The 26083-nt window shown below is 36.6% G+C and overlaps 1 protein-coding gene across 2 annotated transcripts; it reads left to right on the forward strand.

Annotated features, from left to right (window-relative positions):
- Positions 1-681: 681 nt before the first annotated feature.
- WDR60 (WD repeat domain 60) lies at positions 682-26083 on the forward strand. Of its 2 annotated transcripts, none has more exons than XM_015853056.2 (24): positions 682-1159; positions 2141-2194; positions 3555-3978; positions 4428-4477; positions 5102-5425; positions 6345-6406; positions 7347-7404; positions 9787-9864; positions 11035-11230; positions 12384-12486; positions 14333-14462; positions 14969-15080; positions 15448-15542; positions 15842-15971; positions 16842-17014; positions 17552-17714; positions 19189-19302; positions 19722-19783; positions 20490-20541; positions 21090-21150; positions 21398-21494; positions 22697-22828; positions 24260-24483; positions 25569-26083. In XM_015853056.2, exons 1-24 carry the CDS (start codon positions 1145-1147, stop codon positions 25738-25740), a joined length of 3081 nt encoding a protein of 1026 aa, XP_015708542.1. In that variant the 5' UTR covers positions 682-1144; the 3' UTR covers positions 25741-26083. The 2 variants fall into 2 exon arrangements, with proteins under 2 accessions (XP_015708542.1, XP_015708541.1); XM_015853055.2 differs by having other exon boundaries at positions 696-1159; positions 4425-4477.

Raw genomic sequence — 26083 nt, forward strand, 5'->3', positions numbered from 1 at the left:
ACATCACCTCTGTGGAATATCCTTTACTAAGCAAATGCCTACTTCCATGCACTTATAACACCATCACCACCTTGGCTGAAAAGCTTTTTGAGTTAATTCAAGTTGGCTTGCAAGAACATTCCTACTTGTTCAGGAAAGATATAAAATGCTTATGGATCATTGCTTGGCCAAAGACTGCTAAATTATTCATATGAGTGTTTATAAATAGTTTAGCATCCATAGATACTCATATTTAGCGTAGGTCTTAAGTTTTAAGGGGGGAGATTTAGATTAGCTGTCAGGGAATTATTTCACTGTGAGGGCAGTGAGGTGCTGGCACGGCTGCCCAGAGGAGCTGTGGATGCCCCATCACTGGAGGCATTCAAGGCCAGGTTGGATGGGGTCCTGTGCAGCCTGATGTAGTGGTTGGCAACCCTGCCCACTATAGTGGGTTGGAACAGGATGGTCTTTGAAGTCCCTTCTAACCCAATGACCTGTACATGTTTGTCAAGAGACTATTTAAGTCCAAGGGTTACATTTCATAACTGAAGTCAGCGCTGCAATTCCTCTACAACTAAATCCCGTGGGGATTTATTTTATTGTTGTTTTTTAATGCATAGAAATTAAAAATACCCGGTTAGTGCCCGCAGGATCTTCCAGCAGAGCTCTGAGGCGGAACAGCAGGTTACAACGTTATAAACACGCTGTGAGAACAGCTCCCTGCCCGCAGGCCCGCAGCTCCCTGACTGCGTGGGACAGAGAGCTCTGGTGCTTGGGGGAATGTTATCCGCGTTTTTATAGGTCTATTTTATACGTGACGTGTAGCGTATCAACCTCAGCGTTTCTCTTCAGTAACCGCGGATAACTTCACTAAAAGAGAATGATCTGCGCTCAGGAATGGTTTCACGGTTATCAGCCAACAGAACAGCGTGGAGCAGCATAATGCTGGCCCCTCTGACCGCATGAGGAAACCCGGGGCAGGCAGTAACGCCTCCCACCCTTCTAAGCTCCGCCATCCCCGCTCCCACAACCCTGCGCGGCGCTACGAGCCGGGCCCGCAGCCGCAGCTCGCCGCCCGTTGCTAGGCAGGCCCGGACGCGGCCGCCGCGCCTTGATGCCCTCCCGGAGGCGGCCCGTGGTGTAAGGGGGGACGTGCTGCCCCGCTATGGAGGGCGATAAGGTGAGGGGTCGAGCTGCGGGAGTCGGGAGAGCCGTCACAAGGCCCGGCTGGTTCTGCTCGGCCTGGCCCAGCCCCGAGTGTCTGAGGTGCCCCCGCTCCGAGGCTCCCTGAACCGCTCCTATGGCTCCCGGTTCTGCTGGCTCCAGTGTTGGTTCACTGGAGAGATGGCTTTAATTCTAGGAGAGCTCTCAAGTAGGCAAATGGTGTTGGAAATGAGAGGGAAGTGGTGAGCTGGCTGTGGTGTGGAACGTGTCGTGTGAGTGGTAAAGCAGCTAAGGGAGCCACTGAAAGCAGAGGGAAAAAAAAGATGTGCTACTGTTCTCAAGTATCTAAAGAGGTTAGGTGGAAAAAATAGAGCCAAAGTCTTCACTGAAGTGATCAGTGAGAGAAGACAACAACCATAAATATCATTGAGGGAAATTATGACATGGTGTAAAGCAAACATTTTCACATGGGAGCGCTCAAACCCTGGAACTGGGTTCCCCATGCGATCTCCAACCTCAGAGATATTAAAAATTAAGTCTCTGACCTGGACTTTGAAGGTAGAAGCAGGAGGTTAACATTAATACACTGATTACTTCCCAAAGATGTGCGGCCCAACTGTGTTTACTCACTTGGTCTGTAATACTATTGAATGGCTATCATTGAAAGAACAAAGAATTTTGAGCTTCCTTAAAGGACCCTAAAGGTCTGTCATCATAAGCACTGTCAATGAGGCTTTATAGAAGCACCTGGTTATCCAGTAGAAGTATGTGATTCAAGCCTTCTCCAAGTCTAGTCAAATAAGATATACTGCAAGTACCTGAAAAGAAAGTACCTTAACACATGTACATTAAGACTAAATCAAATTAGTGTTTATATAACAAAATATAGCATTACTTGACGTCTATATCTTGATCCTTGCCTTTGAAAAGTTATTATTTTTAAGTGATTAACTTCTCACTGAAATTGATTACTGTCTTGTTATCTTTTCTGTTCTAGAGAAGAACCAAAGAAGATACTTGGAAATCAGAAGAACTTAGGAAACATCTTAGGGTAATTTCATTTCTATTAATTTTTATATTAAGTTTCCTTGTACAGGTGGCATCTATTGACACTCTAAACAGAGAGGTATGACTGCTTGTTCTACTTGGAACTCTGTGTTCTGGGATCTTTAGCTCCACGAGGTTTTTCTGCTGTGCTTTAAAACTGCATTGTTGAATACAAGCAGTACAGATCATTAATGCATAACTATTATCTTTCTTTCTACAATGGGCTATTCTGGAACCTGGATAGTCCAGCTATGTCCAGTGTCTGGCGCATTCAACCACTTCTAGCTATGCAAGTCATGTAATATTACCACTCAGATTTCATAATTAAGTAAATGGGAATAATAGCACTGGTGTGGGAATCACATTACACAGTGGGATCTGATTTGCCAACTACCCAAATCCGAGTTACGGTTTTTCTTTATACATACTTAATCAGTTTCCTACATCTACATTATATTAGTCATGTGCTCTTAAGCTGGTTAATCACTTTATTCGTTGGCCAAACAGTCATTCTTGCTGTGATCAGTAACACTATTCACATTCATCACGTATTTTTTTACAGGCTGTTTTCCAGTGCTCATCTTTCTTTTCTGTCTTGTGCAGATTCTCATTAGTTCTTTGATAATCAGTAGATACTCTCCTTGTTCATTACCTAACTTTCTGTCAATTGCATTCCAAAGCTTTCCATTAGTTCAGTGCCGGTGCTGTAGTAAATGCTTTGTACTTCCATGAAAGGTAAAGCTAACAAATATGGCTTGGAATGTTTTGGTCCCACCCGAAATAGAGTGATTGGGCTTTTATTACTGTGAAACAGATGGATAAAGTTTAATTCACTTTACTCACTGACTGTAATCAAAGAAAGTTCTGTTTGTTCTGCATTAAATAAATAGTCATAATCTTGGATGCATCTAAACCAGTGGGTGTTTGGTACATGCTTCAGGAGCGTTCAAATATAACTTCTTATAATGTTGAAAAGATACAGGGATAGTAGCATCCTCGTGGGATCTAAGCCAAAAATTTTCTTTCACAACTTTTTATGTTGTGTTCTGCTTTAGGATTTACTTGAACTGAGTCTTCTGTTCTAATGGCAGTTACAGGATGCCCAGTTATCCATCATTGCTCTTTATTTTTGTTATACATTTTACAAGATGGCACAGTTTCTCTACATGAGCTAAATGGTTTAAGACACTCTGATAATTTTGTGGCCCAACTCTAAACAGAATAACTTACAGTTCTACTGTATTTTTCTTACCAAAATCTTTTCACGCATATTGTGAAGTGCATCTTATAAATCTCACTTATGTTCTTTATGTTCTTTCTAACAGTTTTGTTTTTTGTTTTTTTTTTTTTTTTTGGTACATCAGGCATCACAGCCAGAGAGTCAAAATGAAGACAGAAAGCACAGAGAAAAGAAACTGCACAAAGAGAAGGCTGTTCATGAAATAGGCACTCATAAAGATGAACGCAAAGACAGAGGGAAGAGCAAGGAAAGGATGAGAGAGAGACTGAGGTCTGTTGAAAGAGATAGGGATAAAACAAGAGAGAAAGGAAAAGAGCACCACAGAGATCAAGACAGAGAGAGATATCAGGATAAGCTTAAGCAGTCAAGTTTAGAGAAGGAAAGATACAGTGTACCTAAAGACAGAGACAGGGAGAGCAATAGAGAACGTGATAAAACACATAAAAGACATGAGATAAAGCCAACAGATTTGCAAAATAACCTGAAATCATATGAAGGAAGAGATAAAGAACATCACAGAAGAAGAGAAAAAAGCAGGCAGCGTTTGGGTAAGTTGCTCTGTGTTGCTCTTTTACTTTGAAATATTTCAGTTATGTATCTTTACAGGATCCTATGGCATATATTTTATTTTATTTTTTAATTTTGATACCAGTTTCCCTTTCTTTGAAAAGATAATGAATTTCACTGTTTTTGTTATCAGTTGATTAGAATGGTAAGCACATTCCTGCACATATATTCTCTACTGCCTGATGCATTTGAATCCAAAATAGTACTTAGTAGCATGTGTAGTTACTCTTACTGTTACAAAAGGCTATTAAGAACAGAGGGATTCATCAGGAAAGTAGGAAGCTCTGTAGAAAGAATTTCAACTGAATCTTATTTTGGAAAATAATATGTTTTAGAAAGTCAGGGTCAATGAAATAATGTTCTCTACATGCAATTTTCTACAGTTAATTATGTACAAAGTTTGTGCACATTTTTACATGTTTTCTAGAAGAGGAGAAAACAAGAGGTGAAGAGCGAGAAAGAAGACATACAGGGAAGAAGGTAAGGGAAAGGAATGCAGTGTTTTGTGATGGAGTAAGATAAGATTGGAAAATAAGAAAGAAACTGGATCAGACCACACTTCCCAAGAAATTCAAGAGCTGCATATAAAGCAAGGTTTTCACAAGTGTTTTCTCATCTGTTATGCTTGGTTGTATAGATATTGGTAGGTATACAGCTTATTTTATGATAGATGATCTAGTAATTAAATAATTAAATTTGTATGTGAAGAATATAGTCAATAGACTACAGTAAACTATGCAACGCCTCTGAAGAAATATCAGAATCTGGAGTGTTTTGGTAATTCAAAACTTGCTTCTACATCATTGCTTATGAAAAAAAAAATTGTCAGAAGACCTATAATGGCAAAAATAGAGATAATTATAGAATCATAGAATGGCCTGGATTGAAAAGGACCATAATGATCATCTGGTTTCAACCCCCCCACCATATGCAGGGCTGCCAACCACCAGACCAGGCTGCCCAGAGCCACATCCAGCCTGGCCTTGGATGCCTCCAGGGATTAGCAAATCTGTATGTTTTTATCCATTTAAACAATGTATTCATAAGATAGAACAATTCTGTAGAGCTTTCTAGCTCATCAGTGTTATTTTTCCTATTTTGTAGGATAATCATATGAAAACCAGCATTGGCACGTTTTTAGCAGACGAAGTTGGAAGAGGTGAACATGGACACAAGTTACAAAAAGAAAAAGAATTGGATAAAGAAGAAAGAAGGAGATACAGGGAAAAAAAAGAACATGCCATTAGGCAAGAAAAAGACAGACTTTCTAAAGAGAGAAGTCATAAATCTTACGCAAAGGAAGAGGAAGAAAGACATAAGTCAGAGAGGTCTACAGAAGAATATTCCCATGGAGACAGAGGACAACTGGCAGAAGACAGGAAGAGAGTAAAAAGTGGAGAAATGGAAAGAAAGCAGCTTGATCTTAGGGTTAGCGTTTTTGTTTTTACACTTAAAAGCGTTACCTTATAACTTATAGTTAATTAAAAATATAAAAAAATATAATTACTGCTAAGGTCAACAATCAAAACAGTAGGATTGCATGCCAGCATTTTCTGAAGTTTGAGGCTAAGATGGTAGATTAAAATACTGTCTGCATTCAAGTGTTTGAACCCAGAGCTGAATTCTACCCATGAAATTTGAACTGGAAACTTATGTATATGTCAGAAACTTATTCTTTTATAAAATTCTTGATTACTGTGACCTTCAAAAGTCAAGAGCAGGCTGGAGATGCGTTAAAATGTAGTCACTTATTCAAGTAGCTGTTAATGAATATACTCAGCTATGCTGATGATTCTGTTTCAGAGTTACATTCCTTTTTCTGATGCATGTGGATAGATAAATAAAAAGGAACATTGTCTTGAACAACCTATTGAGTACATTTCCAGACTTTACATACCTTCCTAATATAGACTTATATAAATATATATATATATATATAATATTGACTGAAGAGTCAAGTTAAATATTGGGAAACCATTGTTAACTATTGTAGTAACTTTAAGGCATCCTTTAGATTAAAGTTTTTACTTGGCCAGAGTAAATTCTATAGGGGTTGTGTTAAGCAAAGGAGAAGGCTCAAGGTCCCTTTTCCTTTACTCTCCAAAGTATTTAATATATTCAGGATAAATTCATTTTATGTATGTAACATATATTTTGGTTTCTTTCTTCAACGTAGCTGTAAAGGGGAGAATATTCTGAAAATAGTTAGTAACCTTCTTACAAGCAATGACAAATGTGTTGTTGCAATTAATTTATCGTAAACCTGTTTTACTGTTAAATATCACTACTACTAATATAGGTATTTGTACATATTTCTGACACTTAAATATTGTGATTTCTTTTACAGAAGAGTGAACGCAGAACAGAGGAGGAAAATCAAGGAGAAGAAATGAGCCATGAGCTTGTAAGGTAAATTCAGAGACTCAAAATGAAGGTATATTATATGGCTTCTACTCAGATGCAGTCACCACTAAAACATTAAGCATGAATTCTTGATCTCATAGTATCTAGTGTTTTGTCTCCAGTTTAATTTAATTAAAAATGCGTATATTTATGTTGTTTGGTTCTTCTTTTCTGCACCATCGTAGTGGGAGAAATTTTGCTGTCCTTGCAGACTACAGATATATTACTGTAGGCACTTAGCTCAGTAGACAAACATGCTGTTGTTTTACCACCTGAAATTCACTATGTAGTCGTGTGGACAAATGTAAGGTTTAAGAAAACACTACCCTATTTTTACTGTTGCTTCTTCATCTTTGTCAGTCCAACCACCAGTATATATGAATAATTTCTTCTTTCTTAAGAAGAACTCAGAACAATCTTGAAGTCTGATACTCAGTTTCTGAACTAATCACAGAAATTGTTAAGGAGCAGAAGTGGTTCTTGATTTTCTCCCTTATTGTATTGTCCTCATAAAGAAACCCTCAGAATGAAACACCAGATTTGAATGTCAGACTATGATTTACATAGATTAGCACACATTACACCAATATTATCTTGAAGCCTGGTTGACCGTCGGTATTAATAAAATGAATATGTATGGGTTTCAATTTTTTCCCATCTTTTAGATATTTTGCATTGATGGTATTACTGTCATTACATCTGGATGAGATTTTTTTGCAATTCTTGGCTGACTAATCTCTTTGTGGTTTCACTTTTACTTTATATCAAAAAAGACATCTATAAAAGTGTTTGTAGAAATATTCCTGTTTATATTGGAAAGTCTCAGGGTTGTTTTTTTTTTATTTGCAGGAAGAAACAGTGATTTTTTTTCTTAGAAAAAACCTCAAAACTCAACAGTGCTTTCTTCTGAGCTAACTGTTAAAATTCGTGTTCGGTTTTTCAACAGGACTGGAAAAGATAAAGGAAAAATCAGTGAAAAAGAGAAAAGAGACGCAAGTCAAGAGGTAAAAATACTTAATTTTGATCATAGAATATTGTGTTTTCTCTTGGATTAATAACAACTACAATGTGTATTTCAATACAGTGTAATTTTACCATTCCGAGCTGATCTTTATGTATATTCCTTGATCTTCAGATATCTATCACAATCTCTTTTCAGATGTAGCATCAGAAAGTGGCTTTATTCTGTATAAATTTGCCAAGCATTAAAGGCAGCCATATATTAATCTTTTATCAGTATCTTCTACACTTGAAAAAGCAATTCTCAGTAGGTGGGAAGACTTCAGGCATACGTAAGGTAAAATAAACTACATTTATCTATAGTTACTCTAAACAGCTGACACAGGCAAAGAAAATGCAGTGTAAGCCAAATGAAATGCAGCTAGCAATGTACTTTTATGTTACTTATAACACTTGCCACAAGAAAGAAACAAAGTATTTTTGTAAACATGCAGGGTGTTCATTCTTTCATTTATTTGTTTTAAATTGAAAGGTGCAGACAGACCTGGGTTTTCAGCAAATATAGTATGCAAGCTCCATAAACTTGGGATTACTTGAAACCATCTGCACAGATACAGCATAATCTTATCATAAAAGGCTTTAAAATACTTTATAATATTTTGAACTATTTGTAACCATCCTCCAAAACCCAAATTCTTTTTTGGTGTTTGTTTTGTTGGTTTGTTTTGTTTTGTATGATTGGGGTTCTGATGTGAGAAAATGTGGTAGTACTGGTTGAAGACGCTTTTTTGTATTCTCCTGTTTTGGGCAGGCATTTCTTTTTCATACATTTCTCTAATGTATCTTTCAAAGACGTTTTAACTTCTATTAAAACCTGTTTTCATGTTACAAATACATCTGTTTCAAGACTGTTCTAAGACCCCTGTTATCTGTTATTCTCTTATTCTAACTTCCTATACATTACTGTTATTCTTGCTTTAGGACTTAAGTTTATCTTAAATACTTTTTTAGGTTTTCTTCTAATGAGTTTATAGGAAGCATCTCTGTTCTTTCTCTGACCTTCCTTTTGTGACCCTTAGAATCCAAACTCTTCATTCCTCCCACCATCTGAGCATCTGCTGCTTTGTTTCAATTTGCATTCACTTTTCTTTAGTATGGATGGCCAAAGCTGAACTCAGTATTGAATGCAAATTGTCATCAGTGCCTTGCATAATACTGTCCAGGACATACTTATGTGTTCCTGAAAGAAGCTTTCCAACATTTTTTTTAATATGCACAGTTCTTTTCACTGTGGTAGAGAGTCATGCTGGATTAACTAATACATTCAAACTATTCTCTTCCATTGTTTCCAACAGCTGAGGTTCCAGGTTGCAGCTGGCATTGCACTAATCATTAAGGCCCAGATTTAGCTTACCTTTAGGTATGAGTTTGTGGTGAGGACATAAACTTCCCTGAATTACCTCTGTAATTTGTGGGGAAAAATAAGTAGTTTAATTGTTCTAGGTTTGGTCTTCTGCATTAATTTCTCTGTCTTCACTGGCAATAGAAGGCAAAATAAGATGGGGTAATTAAGCCAAATTCCGTGGGGAAATTTGGCCCAGTTTTGTCCACGTTGTTCCAAATGGACAGCCTAAGTAACATAATCTGTTCTTGATCCCAAGATTAGTCTGGAAAATAACTGAAAGTGGCAGCCAGAAATACAAGTACTCTGGTTCTAGTTGTACCAGTTTGATGACTGAAAAACAAGGCATCTGTATAAGCTGTCTAAGCTTTATAATGTCTGTAATACTTTTGAGAAGAAAGTACTACATTCTTTGTAAAATAGGTAGCTAGCAATCCATGCTGTAGTTGCAGTTGATAGAAATGGGGTTGTAGGCATTGAGCTAGACAAACTGCTGAGATGGATTTCATCAGTTTCCAATCCCTGGTCCTGTTGCAGAGGGTTTGTAGGGGATTCCTAGACTGAAGACTGTTACCTGAGACAGGAAGCTCTTGAACAGTCATGAAAGGATCAAATGTGTGACTAAGGATTGGATGGGTTGATGTGTGTTGGTTAAGCTTTTGGTTTGTTTTTTATTATATTGGGGTTATTACCATGTTAATGATTTTAAACGAGTTCACTACGTTAAAGGCAGCTTCTCTGAAGTTATTTCAGGGATTCTGTAAATCTTATTGCATGTAAGTATAGTAGGGAATTGAATGTTAACAAAGTTTTTTGAATGTAAGACTTATTTTCTCATTGCATGTACCTCATTTCCTGATTCCTACATCTGCATTATTTTATCAACAAATAGGGTTCTGAAGCACAATTTCGGTATAGAGATATTTTTATGTAATCCCCTTAAAAAACAATTTGTTTTATTTTGTCATTAAAAATATGATTTTGGTAGTAGTATGTAACAATTTCACTTGCTGTTTTTGTTTAGGAAGTTAAAGATACACACATCTATAATTCAGACCCAGAACTGGGTAACTTTTCAGCAGATTATGAAGATGATTTTGAAGTAAGTAAAAACATAAAATTGTCCTTTTGAAGTAATTCTTTAGTGTCAAAATATTGGTTAACTTTATTAACAGAAATGAAAACTAAAAGATGTTGAATGGTTTTTACTTTTACTTTTTGGTGGCCTTAACTTGGCTATCAAAGTAAGTAACTAAAATGTTATGTTGAAACTCTCTACTTCATATTTACTCGGATACCACTGGTGATTGGGAGCCAACTTTCTCTTTTGTTGAAGTCTTCATAAGATGCCTTTTATGTCTGGCTGGCTTTCAATTATTTAAATGGGTTTCTGTGAAAAATTCTGTACTTCTTAAATTATAGCAGCAAATTAACAATTTAATGAAGAAAAAATGGCCTCATTATTTTCTATTGCAAAAATGCCTTGGAAAAAGTATTGACATATAGCAGTCCTTTCACTTATTTGTTTCATTGGACTCTCCTATTTTTATATCTCTTTCATATAGTTTAAAGTTAAGATAAAGATACTGAACCAAATGGGCTTTCATTGCTAGCTGAACAAAGTACATTGTCATCATTCAGCCTGGAGAAGAGGAGGCTCAGGGGAGACCATATAGCTCTCTATAACTTCCTGCAGGGAGGTTGTAGTGAGCTGGGGGTTGGCCTCTTCTCTCGTGTAATCAGTGATAGAACTAGAGGGAATGGTTTTAAGCTGAGCCAGGGGAGATTCAGGCTGAACATTAGGAAGTATTACTTCTTGGAAAGGGTAGTCAGGCATTGGAATGCACTGCCCAGGGAGGTGATGGAGTCACCGACCATGGGAGTGTTCAAGAAACGTTTGGATGTGGTATTGAGGAATATGATTTAGCCTGGAAGTATTGGTAATGGTTGGACTAGATGATCTTCTAGGTCTTTTCCAACCTTGATAATTCTGTGATTCTGTGATCTTTGTTCAGCTAAAGTAGGATTTTTTTTCCATTGAGGTTAGGTCTGATTTCTGGCATTGAAGTATCCACTATATTAGCCCTTTGCATTTAGTGGAGATAAGCAAGCAGTAGTTATGTTTAAGTTCCATTCAGTCAGAGGATTTGTAGCCGTATGAATGGGAGTTTTGTTTTTATTAGGAATGCATTTCCTGATTTGTTAAGACAATCTTGAAAATACATCTGTAATCCATGTTTATTAGTTACTGAAAGCACTGTTACTTCTAAAGGATTATGAAGATGATTTTGATGATTACGATGAAGACAAAAGTGAAGAAGGAGATACAAGAGACAAACAAAGAGAGATTCATTTTTCCAAAACATCAGAAATTGAAGAAATTCAAAGAGCGATTAATGCAGAAAATGACAGAATCTGTGCTTCACTGCCACAGAAAATCAAAAATGAAAAACAGGAACCAGTCATGGGTATGTAAGTAGGGACCAGTCTTTTTATGTTAAATGCATGAGTAACCCATACAGCTTATGAGTAAACAGGCCGTTTCTTCCAGAAGTCTACCAAAAGGCAGAAATCTGGTCTTTCAGATGAGTCACTTAGCTTTGTGGGTAAGTGCTGTAAGTTCTCATATTGCTAAGGAGTGATTCAGAGGCGTTACTAATCATTGAAAATGTGAAGTATAAAAACGTACAGACTAACATTTAATATGGCTTATTTTGGGTAAGAGAAGGACGAGGAGGTCTGGATTTTGAAATATGTTAGAACAGTTTGGGTCTTTTGGTGACATGAATTGGCTTTCTTTCAATCAAGGTTGTAGTCACTGCTCTGATAGGGAGGGAGTGAAAAAAGCATATACTGCTTACATGTGTAGTTTTGTTGCTTTAAAAAAAAGCCAACAGAATTCGGTGTTTAGGTTATTCATCCACTGGCATCAATTATGCTTCTGTTAATGCGTCTTCTGGTTGCTGCAGAGACAAATTCTTCTGTAGAGGTGTAGCAGGCACCTGGTGTATTGTGTGTGTGTGTTTCTTCACTAGGAGAGTGGTTAGGCCCTGGAACAGGCTGCCCAGGGAGNTAGGCCCTGGAACAGGCTGCCCAGGGAGGTTGTGGATGCCCCGTCCTTGGAGGTGTTCAAGACCAGGTTGGACGGGGCCATGGGCAACCTGATCTAGTAAAGGTGTATGTTTGGTGGCCCTGCTAGGCAGGGGGTTGGAACTACATGATCCTTGAGGTCCCTTCCAACCCGGGTCATTCTGTGATTCTGTGTGAATTCAATGTGACTTGAAATAGATTGTTTCAGTGTATACAGGGTAAGAGAGGACCAGCTAATGAAAGAAGAAAGGAAGAGGCACTTTCTGCATCAGTCTTCTAAAGTGAAAATTACAGTGTTCACTTGTATTGATTGACTAGTAATGGGCCATAATTAGGGGAAAAGGCTGGTCAATTACTGAAGTTAAAAAGCTTATTATACCAGCAATGTGCTAGAGGTTGTGTTATATGACTTCTAGTAACTTTTTAGTAGGTTTGTGGTAAGAAATCTGTCACTTTTATACTTTAGGCTTCATGTTTTAGTGTCATGTGAATTGGGACTTACAAGACTAAAAGCATTTTTTAATATTACAGAAACGCAATGCCCTCCTGAGAGAAACTCCTTTTGTGGAATATTCATGGATTTCGAAACAGCAAATCGAAGACAAAGTAGCCAAATTATGGCTAGTAAGCAGAAGTAAGTGAGTTTTAAATCAAATGTCAACATGTAAAGTGTCTTTTTTTTCATAATACTTGAAATATCTGAAGTTTAGAAACTTGTGACCTTTAGAGTCAAATATAACTTTGTAACCTAAAAGCAATTAGTTCTTAAGTAGGCTTTTGCTGTATGTTATTTTACAATGGAAATTTACCTTTGTATCAGTGTGTGTAGTGTTTTGTTACACAATGAGTTGACAGCATTGTCATTTCTCTATATAATTCTTCAGTCTCTTATTTAACTACAGGCTTAAAACACAAGAGAGCAAGCCTCGGGGCTCTGTTATTTCTTGAAATATTCAATATGCTACGTGGTAAATGCTATTTCCAAAGTAGTGTATTCCCCTTTTGGGATAACATCAGGTGGTGTAAAAATGTGTTTTTACTGATTTTTTTTAAAATGATCTAGATTTGAGACTTCTAAGACAACTCTGCTAAAAAAACCACAGCAATGCTTATTTCCTGTGGAACTTGTCAGTAGCACCAGGATTTATCTGAGGCACTGTATATCTCTCTAATTTGCTTTTAAATCAACTGGATACGTGAATCTTAAGAACATGCAGTTTTAATGTTAATACTGGATTCTGTTGCTTTTTCTGCTCATCAGGGGTTAATTTTCACAGAAGGAAAATTTTATTGTCTAACCTAACTCATTTTGCTTAAATTTATATGCCCAAATTTCACGTGAGTTCATTGGCTGCACATTCTCAATATACAGTGGAGAGATTAGGAAATTCAGGTAGGCCTCTGTCTGAAGAATCACCTGAATTATTTGTTACTCTCTTCTGATTATGAAGGGAATTTGAGCAAGCAGTTCAGATAAATAACTTCAGACAACTGAAATCCAGTAGAGTGAATCTCCTCATCAGTGTCTGATTTAAATGCCTTCCATACAAATATATATAGCACCACTCTTGGGAGTCCATATAAATAGCTATGCATATAACCTTCTTTACATGCTTAAAATGTATGTAGCCTGTGAAGATAACTAGAATTTTCTCGGAAGCTGAAAAGGTTTCTGAAATTTAATACTGTGATAATACGTTACTACCAATAAGTAGACTGACAGCATCCCATATATGAGCTGCAGTACTTTGGACTTGTATGTGTAATGATGAGGCTAGTTCACATCATGTAAGAATTTTCTGAATGTGTCATTTAAGATTTCTAATAAGGAAGCTATTTTCATGAGTTTGAAATATGTCTCAGTAATCTGTTCCCACAGTGGTTCTGAAGAGGTGATGTATTAGGAAGCAGAAGTAAAAATAATATGGACAAGAAAATGCAATAGCTAAAATACATCAGCAAAAGGGAAATGTGAAAATGCTCCATATGCATAAAAAAAATACAACTGAAAACACTGGAAGAGCAATTCTATCCTATGTTACTCTAGTCTTTTTCTGTTTTAAAGACTATCTTACTGAGAAGAAATTAAAACTAAAATATACATCTGGAACATGGCTTAAGTATGTATGGTAGAGGCCCATAACTGCTTGAGTTGAATTTGTACTAAGTATATTAAAGAAATCTGAAAGTGGAAAAAGGGAAAAGACAACAAAATGTTCCCATTGCAAAGCAATCTGTATTGTAGCATTAATGTGTAATTCAGGCAGTAAACTTCTGAAATGTAAATGTTTTAACAATTTTATGACATCAAAATAGATGGATTGTTGTATCCATTGTGACAAAGATTGATTTTTCATTGGCCACATATCTACACAAGTGAAGCAGTAGGATTTCACACAGATCAATGGATTTTTAAATAGGAGCTGATGCAGAAATATCTTGGTCTTAACTAATTTTGTGTTTCTCTTTTGAAATGTAAGAAAACGGATTGCAGAGCTTCTCCCACTGATTGATCTGGACTTCTCAGTTAGTTTTTCTTTATTGGATTTGCCTCCCGTAAATGAATATGACATGTATATTAGGAACTATGGTAAAATGAACACTAAGCAGGTGAGTAACTAATGGTGTAATATTTTAATCCTGAAAATGTCTTTTCCTGTTTTGGAAAATAATTTCCCTTACAAAATGAAGTTATTAAAGCTAATAAGATAGCTCAATAATAAATTGTTACTTTTCATGTCTAGACTTTTATTGCCATAAAGCAATAATATTAAAGCTTTAAGGCCAAATAGGCCATTTCCTATCTGCATTAGAAGAGATCTTTCTTCCTTCCCTGTTTTATAAAGGACTTTCTGTATGTTTTTGGCTCCCTGCCCCAGGTATTCTATACACATAATATGAAGTGTTCTGTATTTTTTCAGTAGGTCAAATACTCTTGGGCAAAATGTGTTTAAATGTGTGTATGGTTACACTTTTTGTGTTGATATGCTTAGATCTGAATTCAGGAACTGAAGAGATGGAGCACATCAATTTAAAAATGAATATTTCTATGCAGTTATGTTCTGTGTTGTCATTCTTTGCTGTGTTACCCATCCCACTTGGTCTTTATACTTCAGGCCTATGTTCAGTGTAATGAGGACAATCTTGACAGAGACGTTCAGACTGAGGAGGTTGAGACACTGGAGAAATGGACACAGCATCCAGGGGAAAGTGCCCTTGTATCTGGAGGTGAATAATGTTTTAATGTTAGTCAGTTATATGTATACACAAGTAATCTTTCTGTATTGAATCCTCATAACATCAGAACTTGTAATGTGTTGATAGAAACCTGCTGTAGGCACTATGAGTTACCTGATGGAGAGTGGAGAATATGTGGCAGAAATAGTTTCTTCCTCCTGGACTGTTGGCAGTGGATGTGATTCCCCAATGGAACATGTTATTCAGTACTATAGTTACTGCTGAAAAGAAGCTGATTCCTGTCTCTCCTTGTGTTTAAAACTTATGTTGTTCTTATGGTTTCTCTTAATTGATTTCCTTTTGAGTCAAGCTTCACATTTCTTTTTGTTGTTTTGTTGGGTTGTTTTTATTTTCCTAGGTCCCATTAATGGCCAGGAGATGTCAGCAAATGGAGCTCAAGCACCCAAAATCGATTCACTAAGATTAGCAAATTTCCTTCGATCAGCAGGCCAGGTACATTCTTAATATCCTTTATGAGTTGTGTGCATAAATATACAATGTGGCAGATCACTCACACTACTTATTCTGTCTAATCTAAATAATTTACCTAAATAATGCTTCCTATCAGTGAGATTCATCTCTCTGTAAAGGCATGGAATTAGATCTGTGCTAAGGTGTATTTGCAAAAGTAGAAAATTAATGTGAGAATTAGCAAAGATTTATTAAATTAATCTGCTTTTTTAAAGCTACAGTAGGAAAACTGAAAGATAAGATGACCCTTTTACTTCTATAAATGTAATTATGTTTGAAAGGTGATTGCTGTTTTGCTAGAGGAAGATCAAGCTGCAGCGCAACCCGGATGGAAACTAAGATCTCAACAAACCAGTCTGTCTATTAGTGATAGCTGTTTCCAGTTAAATACTAACCAACCATTCCTCCATGGTAAGGGAACTTTATTCTACAATTCGTAGTATACAGTTTGAACTCTTCCTTCTGCAAAATACCATTCTGTTTATCTTAACTGAGGTACAAACAGCATATCTCAGGATATAGATGATGTAATGCTAACTTTTCTTTAATTGTTCCAATCTTGCTGTAACTTGGTACAGAATGGCTTCGCATGGGTTACATCCTAGCTGCTGCAGAGCCAAAAGTATGGCCATTGATTAGCATGTCATGGTGTCCTTGTTCTATCTTCTTGCATCTGTTACTGAAGAACCATCTCACAGGGTGTCGTTTCACATAGGCTCTTCAGACTGAAAGTAGGGCCAAAGTAATAAATAAAGCAAAGTCATTGAATGGGGAAAATATAGCCTGATATATTTCAAGTGCTCTGTATCTTCCCCACATAAACTGGTAAAAATTCAAATAAAAAAAGAAATGAAAAATGAAATATCTGGAATTGCATGAGGAAGACCTACTATAACCCCAAAAATGTATGTATCCTAACATGATCTTGTGAGATGAACCAGAAGCCTGGCCTGTGCTGTTTCCTGTTTGAGGCTCAGCTTAATTTTCAGTGTATATACTGACATCAGTTCTCTTTCACTGGCTTGCTTATGCCCAGAATGATTGTACTATTAATTTCCTAAATCTATTCCTTTTTGCTTTCTATTTCCTTCTCTTGGATTTCTTCTCTGATCCCTCCTCTTTTCTTGAATATCATTAAAATCAATCCACTCTTAACAGAAATATTCTTCGTAATTGTGTGGTAGCTTACTTAGCTGTTGTTATGGCAGCCAGGTATTTCATCTGCAGTGATTTTTTTGTTGTTGTTTCTTTCTTTCTCAATGTTTTATCCCAACATTTTAGACCGGAAAATATCCTGCCTATATGTCTCTCAAGTTCAGAGGCAGGCACTGCTTTCTGTTCATGGATTACCTGATAAGGCAGGTGTTGCTTTACTGGACAGAAAGAGCATCATATGTGTTTGGAACATCTGGCAGCCCTCCAGTCCTCAGAAAGTTTTAATATGTGACTCTGAGGTATGTTTTAATATCACTGTATGGTTGAATAGATGACACTATTGTGTATATTCTGTGTTGCTGGTATTTTTGTTTTGTTTTTTGTCTGGTTGCAAGATATGCCATCTTCTTAAAAAAAAAAAAAAAAACCACATTTGGACCTAGCAAGCAAGCAATATTCTATTTAATACTAGAATTTAGTGATGATCTTTGTTTTGTTGTTGCTTTTGTAATGTTGGTTCCATTTAATGGTTTAAAAAGGTGAACACAAGTAGAACAGCTGGATCAGATGTCAGGACATCTCTTTCCTCCTCTCTGTGAAACAGTTGAATTACTTCCTTCAGCATTGTGGCAGGGCCTGACACAGATTACACAACTGTCTTTACAAGTGAGGGCCTACTAAAGGTTTTGTGTTCTACTGATGAATAGTCCTTCTGCAGCACACACCTGTAATCTGTCTGTTTTGGGTTTACATGCCCAAGAGAAACATATTTCAGGCTTGTCAAATCATTGATCTTTTTCCTTATATCAATGATGTATATTTTTCCTACTTAACAGGTCTTATGTTGCTGCTTTAGTCCCAGTAAAACAACGTTAGTTTTTGCTGGAACAGTAGATGGCTCTTTGTTGGTGTGGGATCTTCGAGAAGACACAAGAATGCACCCTCATGTCACATTCAGTGGAACTGACTGGACATTTAGGGTTCCAACATTTTCCACTGGTTAGTATAAATGTACTCTGATAAATCACTTTGTGGGCAGTGGAACAATTCCACTACAATTCTGCTGGCACTGTTTCTCGGTAGTCTTGTGTAGCCACTGCAGAGGTTATGTTTAGTCTGTTGAGGGGTTGGCACGATACTTTGCTGTGCTCCTCCAGCAGAAACTTCAATGTATTAGATAGAACATTGTAGCCATTTGTTCCATTGATTAAAAGTAGCTTAGTGTTACCCACATACTGGAAAGCCAGAAGACAGTTTACTTTCTAGAAGTGTTTGTGTGTGATATTTCATGCTCTTGTGTTTTCTTGTCATTGTGTTTTTCCATTTTTCTACACCTCTGATCCTTTAGTGTATGAACAAATAATGCAGGTTATTGTAAACTTCTTCATAATCTATAGGTGACAAATTCAGAAGCGACAGAAGTTTATTATGGCATATGAATAATATTTGTAGACCCAATCCTACTTAATTAATTCTGCATTTGAATTAGTTCATGAGATCCTCACAGTCTATGAATCTGATGGAAATTAATGGATCTTTATGCCTGCCTGTTACCATTGTTTTTCAGTGCAAAATTAAATAGAGTAGCAAGTTATTACTTTTCCTGAAGTATTCAATGTATGTAGTTGTATGTTGAGAAACTGGGGATGAAATATATACTGCAGCATTTTGACCTTTGATTCATCTCAGTCTCATTTGTAATTTGTTGCCATTTTACTTTGTGCTGTGTTGTACCCTCGAGTCAAAAAATTACACACAACAATTTTTTGTTAATGGATGCAAAATTAGTCTGTCTATTTATTTTTCCTTTTCATGTGAGCAAGAACTACAGTACAACAAAAGTACCAAACTTAGTTTGTTCACTAACTTATCTAATTGCAGTAGCCATGTTAAAGTAGACATGAATTGATTGTTAATAGACTTTTGATTTCTCTTAGTGGGATGAAGATGTTTGGACTTGCATTGCACAGTGGGCTGGTAGTCGAACATATGGTGAACTGTTTATTTAAGGATAACTACTGTCAATTAAATAATACTTTGGAAAAGCCATTTTCCTTCAATTTTGTCTTTCCTTTTTTGTAAGCAGTGATTTATGTTTTCCTCTGTTGCTTATGGAGGTTAAAAGTAACATAATTCTCTTCGTGGTGGCTCCAAAATGGAAGATTTTAATTAAATGTGTGATAAAGCAACATAAATGCTGCAGCAGCAATTTGGAAAATTAGAAGTGAAAACAAATGATGAAACATTAATGTCTCCTAGCAGTGTGTTGTTAATTTAGAGAACTGTTTGCAGTGTTGTATTTTTACTTTCTAAGAGTAACTTCTAAAGTCTTTTTAAAAATGACTCACTGTGCAGTTCATTATTGTGCATATATTTGTAATCATCTTTCTACTATAAGCTGTAAAGTTGTTACAGTTTTGTTGTTTTTATTGAAAACAGTGTAGCGTTTACTTTGAATTATTCTTATTTACAGATGGTATTTTAAATTCAGTCAACCATACCTCTCCTATAGTAGCAGTGGAACCTGTCTCAACTCCTCTCTATGCTGATCAGAATTATGGGCTCACCAGCCTCTCTCATCAGGAAGGTATGTGAACTGCTCTGCAAGGAATCAGTACATCTGAGTCTTTAGGTATCCAGTAAAATAAATACATCCCAGCCAAATTCTAGGGGTTTCTTTAATTGCATTCTGCCTTCTAAGTTCTTTTTAGTATCAGTTACATACAACATTAACATTTATTTTCTGTTCTGACAGCTCTTAAAATGTGTGACTATAATTGGTGCATTTTCCTGCACCTTTTGCCTAAATGGCCAGCCTTCATAATAAACTTTTACCCTCATGTCCCCAAATTCTCAGGCAGTGTGATAGAGGAGACATTATTAATTCCATTGCAAGAATACAGAAGTTTTAGAGAATGCATTAATCCAGGAAATGTTTCAAATCCATTAATATCATTTAGGATGAAGGTGATTGTATGAATATGAATTGTTAATATTCTTCCATAGAAATGTCAGGCCCTCCATTTCAGATAGCTTCAATGGATGAAAATGGAATCCTCAATACGTGGGTGAGTAATATGTGTATGAAAAGGTAGAATATGGCATCAGAATAATAAAAAAACAGCAATGCAAATTTTGCATTTCTGATGAGAATTTCCTCTCTGCAAAATACAGCAGTGCTCGCCATTCTGCTAGAATTCTCCTCAAAGCGTTTGACCAGACTCCTTAACTCTAGGCAAAACTATTAACAGGAAGATCACAAAGCATGCAATCAGTAGTTCTACTTCACAGGAGTACGTTCAGTTATTTCTATCAGTTGAACGATGGACCCTGGCCCTCATTCATACACGTACTTTATTTTGTTTGAATCACAGTGGTTTCAGAGTGTACTGAATGTATGGGAGAAGTCATGTTTGTAATTTATATGACTTAAAAGTTGAAGAGGCAAAATGTAGAAATCTATGGATAAGATTATCCTGCTGATTTTTTGGTTCCCAGTTACACCAACATGGTGGTAGCTACCATTCTAAGTAAGTATAGGAAGATATTTCCCATTTTCTGCCTTCCATTTGGAAATTTCTGATGGGCATGAGGAACTATTTTTAGCATTACAAGTATTGACAGGGAGTAGAGAGTCTGCCTGTAATCATTGTAAGATTAGAGTTAACTCCAAAAGAATGTTTAGATAGGCATGTCATACATTATTACAACCATTAAAAGAACTTTAAGGTTTGGTAAATATTTATTTTTTAATGTTGAATGTTGACTTTTCAGGTAGTTGTAGAATTACAGAAAGTGGATTTAGCTGGTTCGCAAACTGATTTAGGTGAGTACTGTATATTAGATAAAGTAGAGATAAAGCTTTTAAGATTGTGAAGTTTCTGAGGAGGAGGAATGGTCTGTGCTGACAGCAAATAATCCAGGAGAAAGCAACATTGCTGACAAAAAGAATTCTGAATAGGGCGTACCTTTGCTATTTTGGGTAAGTTAGCTATGGAGATGGGCTGAACACAACATTAATTCTGCTGGCATTCATTTTCTTTTCGTTTGCAAAAAAATTTGAGTTTGAAGAATTTTGGTCATTACTAACAAGTAACATGGGATACTTTCTTGTAACAATTCTTACTGTCTCATTACTGTAATTAGTTGCAAGGGATCCAAGTCAAAGGTTAGAACTTTTTAGATTTTAATTTGGAAATAAATTGTTGTAAAGGATGTAAAATTCTTACATATTAACATATTAGAAAGTACATCTACAATAAACAATTTTATTATGAATTAAACTTTTATTCAGTAGTTTTGGTTTTATTTTGATGCACTTTCTTAATACAAAATGCATGAATCAGTTTAAATAATTCATTTCTATAATTTTAGGCTTAATTCCTGGAGGGAAAGTGAAGTTAGTACATAGCTCTACCATGGAGTTGAATAAAAGGTAAGAAATTGGGGGCTTTTGGATTTTACATATGCATCTCATAAAGCTAATTTTTCCTATACTTTGTTGAATTACTCTAAGGGATATTTCACAGTATTTACATTATTTTTTACATTTTTCTTATGAATAGAATTCCTAGAGCTGTCCATGCACGTTTGGGTCGAATGTTTCTGTAATATACTTGCATTGCTTTAGGAGAAAGCTTTCACTATTCTCTTGTCATCTTTTACCTTTTTGTTTTTCCCAGTCTTTTCCCAAAGGATGTGCTCCTGAGGATGCCCCAGATGCTGATGGTTAAATTTCTGCCATCTGATCCAAATCATTTCATTGTTGGAACAAATGTTGTGAGTAATATACCAAAATTCACTTCGTTGTCAGTTTTGGTTTTGAGTGTGGACCCATTCACTTGGATTTTTATCATGAGTCTGTATATAAAATTTGTAACTTGAGAATATTATCAAAATATGCTTACTTCTCATAACTATTAATAGCCTATCATAGAATCAGGTTGGAAAAGACCTACGAGATCATCTAGTCCAACTGTCCTCCCATTACCATAGCTACAGAAAACCACTAAACCATTTCTCAGAGCTCCTCATCCAGATGCCTTTTGAACACTGCCAGGGATGGCGACTCCACCATCTCCCTGGACAGGCTATTCCAGTGCCTGACCACTCTCTGAGAGAAAAAGTTCCTTCTTATGTCCAATCTAAACCTCTTCTGGTACAACTTGCGACCATTTCCTTGGTTCTGTTTGTTGCTTGGGAGAAGAGGCCAAGCCCCTCCTCATCACAACCTCCCTTCAGGAAGTTGTAGAGTGCAGTGAGATCTCCCCTGAGCCTCCAGGAAGTTGTAGAGTGCAGTGAGATCTCCCCTGAGCCTCCTCCAGGCTAAACAATCCCTGCTCTCTGAGCCGCTCCTCATAAGACTTGTGCTCCAGACCCCTTACCATTTTCGTTGCCCTTCTCTATATGTGTTCCAGGGTCTCAGTGTCTTTATTGTAGTGAGGAGCCCAAAACTGAACACAGTACACAAGATGCGGCCTCACCAGAGCTGAGTACAGGGGGATAATTACCTCTCTGCACCTTCTGGTCGCACTATTTCTTATGCAGGCCAGGATGCCATTGGCCTTGTTGGCCACCTGGGCACACTGTTGGCTCATGTTCAGCTGAGCATTGACCAACACCCCCAGGTCCCTTTCCTCTTCACAGTCATACAGCCACTCAGCCCCAAGCCTATAGAGCTGCATAGGGTTATTGTGGCCAAAGTGCAGAACCTGGTACTTGGCCTTGTTGAATCTCATCCCATTAACCTCAGCTCAGTGATCCAGCCTATCCAGATCCCTCTGAAGGGCCTGCCTACCCTCAGACAGATTGACACTACCTCCCAATTTGGTGTCATCTACAAACTTACTGAGGGTACAAAGGTACCTTTAAAGGTAGCTGTTCTGTGAAGTAATTATATAAATGTAAACTTTTGAATTACTGATGTTATCTTGTATATGACTAATAGTGCAATTAATTTCTGCTTTGTTATGTTTTTGCAGGGTCTGGTAGGCCATGGTACAAGACATGATTTAAAAGTTCTTCCAAAGCTATTCAGACCCCAGGAGAGTGGGATGAGATCGATAAACATCAGTGCAATTGATTTCTTCCCTTTTGGAAAGTCACTCTTTTTGGTATGAAAACATTTTTATTTAATGCAAGTTTATTTTTAATTACCTATCAAGGGAAATTTTCCAGTGTGACAAATTAAACTGGACGTGTTAATTGATTTACCTGGTAATTCCAACTGCAAAGAAGGGTATCAAACAAATATCGTGTCCCAAAGTTATAAATTTGCTTATGTACAGGATAGAGCATCTGGGGCTCACAGAAACAAATGTCAGTCTCATGGATGCCTTTGGCTTTCTAACTTATTCTGGTGTTACTGAAATTCAGCGTTAGTAGGAGGTCTTATGCAGTGATGAAGCGTAAGCTGTTGCTCACTCTTATTTGTATGCATTTCAGTCACATAATCATTCTGGAAATAAGATACCTGTGAAAGAAATGTCTGTGGAGCATCCGTGGGCATTCCTTGCCATTCTTTCCAATTCATGATTTTGGAGCTGGCCTGCTAACAACCCCTTCCTCTTGCGGTATGCCTGGCAGCATATGAATCCTGCATGTGGTCAGGTGACTTTAGACCTGGCTCTGCAGTTCCTATGGACACATAGCATTTTACTCATCTCCCTTGTGATAGTTATTCAGTGTAAATTGACTCTAGCTCCATATCTACTTTCTATCTACTTATCCCTGCATATAGTTGTACTTGATCCTCTCTTAAATAATGCATATTGCTAAATATGCTATAATTTACATGACTTCATTGGGATTGCTTGAGGTATAAAATGAACATGTTTGGCTAAAGTGTCCGTATCTTGTGTCACTATGAGCAGTCCAGAGCTTTCATGTTTATCTGTGGAAGTTTCTTCCTTTTTCACACGTGTATGTATATAGAGTGATACTGATCTGGAGTTTGTATTTGAAGAATCCTTTTGACTACGAGTACAATTTGCAGGGTCATCTTTAAAAGTCATTGTGATTTGAAAATCCTGGAGTCTTCCTAAAGTGATGAAGGCCACCGTAAAGCAAAATGGAATCAGTATTTCTGCCTGCCTTTGTATTTTGCTGTTCATTATGAATCAGTTTAATAATCATTATCCTGTTAAGCACAGTCTGTTTTACTGAAATCTGTTTCTGCTTTTACAGTTCACCTGTGTCACTAAGTAGCCTTCTGAATTGTTCTCAAGGCTCAGACCTCACCCTGGGTCAGACATCTGTCACATTGTGCTGATCATAGTATTAGTGAAATTGGTTGTTTGAGAACTTTTCTAAATGGGAAACTGGAGCTTCATCCCAAGATCAGTGGATTTGGTTACTCTGGTATACTCATTGCAGACTTACTGCTTTTGAACTCAAGGTCACATTAAAAGTTAAAATCTGGATAGTCTATACAGTGAAATGTGATGAATATGTGCCACCCAATTCAGATAGCTCATTTTATTTATGTGCCTGGAACTGATGTGATTTTTAACCTGCTTGTTTTCTTCTTTTTTACTATGGCATAGGTTGGCTGTTCAGATGGAAGCATTAGATTACACCAGATGACATCAGAGTATCCCCTCATGCAGTGGAATGGCAGCACAAATGGCCAGCCAGTTATTGCCCTGCAATGGGCTTTAACCAGACCTGCCGTGTTTTTTGTCCTCGATGCATCATCTAATATTTACATCTGGGATCTTCTGGAAAATGACTTGTTTCCTGTGGCAAAGCAAACTATTCCATCAGAGAAGTAAGTACATTACACTGTTCTATTTTTATCAAAATATTAAATTTCTTATGATCTACATTTCGTTTAGAGTTTGAGTGGAGATCTCTTTGCTTAACATTAAATCTTCATTACGATTTGATTTTCTAATTGTATTTTTAAACTACTTGAAATTTAGAAAGAGAAACTACATCTAGTGTAATTTTAGTCTGTGCTTATTTACATATTATTTTATACAGTCTGACACAGAAGTCATGTTAGTATAAATCAAAATCAGAAATAACCTTATCACTGGGACAGCAGTTTTTCAGAATGTGGAAAAGTTGTTTATATGTGGAGGATAATGTTACCCCACTGAAAACAGTGGACTGCTTGAGAACAATGTTAATTTTCTGAATCAGGATCAGCCTCAGAAATACACATATGGAGAATATTTTAGATTTGTGCGTATATTAAGTTATTAACTATAAAAATACATATTGTGCTTATTGTTACAAACAATATTTTTGGCTAGCATACATTCACCAAGACTAAAACCAGGGCAGTCTCACAGTGCTATTCCTATAGAGAGTTTGCGCTCAAAGGATGCCTTGGTATCCTGTAGATTGATCCATAATCAATTCAATTTAGCCTTTCTGAATTACAGTCTTGAGGATTCTTTTTCTTTTCTGCTGGGAACACTCCTGGGAAGATCTCTCTTCCTTAAGCTATTTTGGTGAATATCCTTCTAACCTTCCAGCTATAGAGAACGAAGTGCTGCTAGTTTGGGAAGGAATAAATGTATTTTTTTAAAGCAGTTTTACTCTGTGGTTTAGAAAATTCTACTAATGAAAGTATCCAGTTCATTTTTGCAAGCTGGAGATAATTTTAAGTTATGATTGGAAACTGATGATGGAATCCATGAACAGGGGAAATATTTCCTTTTAGATTTACATTAAGTGATTGCTTCTGGTGGAAGGTTGGAGAACATGCTGGGACCTGAACTAGGGAGGAATTTTACACTGTGATAAAGAGGAGATACCAGAAATAGTTTAGATAAATATAAATAACTTGCTAAACCATTTTATCTCAATTAACCATACCAACCTCTTCCCCTCTTTTGATTTCAGTGTTATAACTATGGCTTTGCTTGGGGAACCAGAAAAACCAAATGGATTGTTAGGCATTGTGCTGGCCAACAACTCTGGAGAGATCGACGTTCACTGTGTGAAGAAGAAATGGGCATTACCTCAGCCTGAGGAATCTGAACAACTAAATCGGATCCTGTTGAGGTCGTGTTAGAAGCAGAAAAGTTTGGTGCAAAATATTTATGATTTTTTTATTGTATTAAAAAGATTCATAGCATAATTTTGTATATTACTTGTACATATTTTAAATAAAATCTGTGCATTATTTTAGTTGAAAATATATATTTTATCCTAAAAAATGAAAGAATCAAGTTTTGCTTATTATGCTAAAAAGATGGTCTGTATTTCTGTGTGGAAAGAATTCTAGATTTGTATATTTTCCAAAAATTCCTAAAATATATTCCTATAAATTACACCCCTGTTTTCCATTGTTCCATTCAGAAGTGAATGTTTGCAATCCTTCATTTGGCAGACATAAAATTTTCCCTTTGTCTAAA

Source organism: Coturnix japonica, chromosome 2 (assembly GCF_001577835.2).
Source record: "Coturnix japonica isolate 7356 chromosome 2, Coturnix japonica 2.1, whole genome shotgun sequence".
NCBI lineage: Eukaryota > Metazoa > Chordata > Aves > Galliformes > Phasianidae > Coturnix > Coturnix japonica.

What these genes read in the sequence shown, in the direction of transcription:
- WDR60 (XM_015853055.2), top strand. An exon ending in ATGAGCCATGAGCTTGTAAG is followed by an intron (nt 6,407 to 7,346) that starts GTAAATTCAGAG and finishes GTTTTTCAACAG; the next exon opens with GACTGGAAAAGATAAAGGAA. An exon ending in ATTATGGCTAGTAAGCAGAA is followed by an intron (nt 12,487 to 14,332) that starts GTAAGTGAGTTT and finishes TTGAAATGTAAG; the next exon opens with AAAACGGATTGCAGAGCTTC.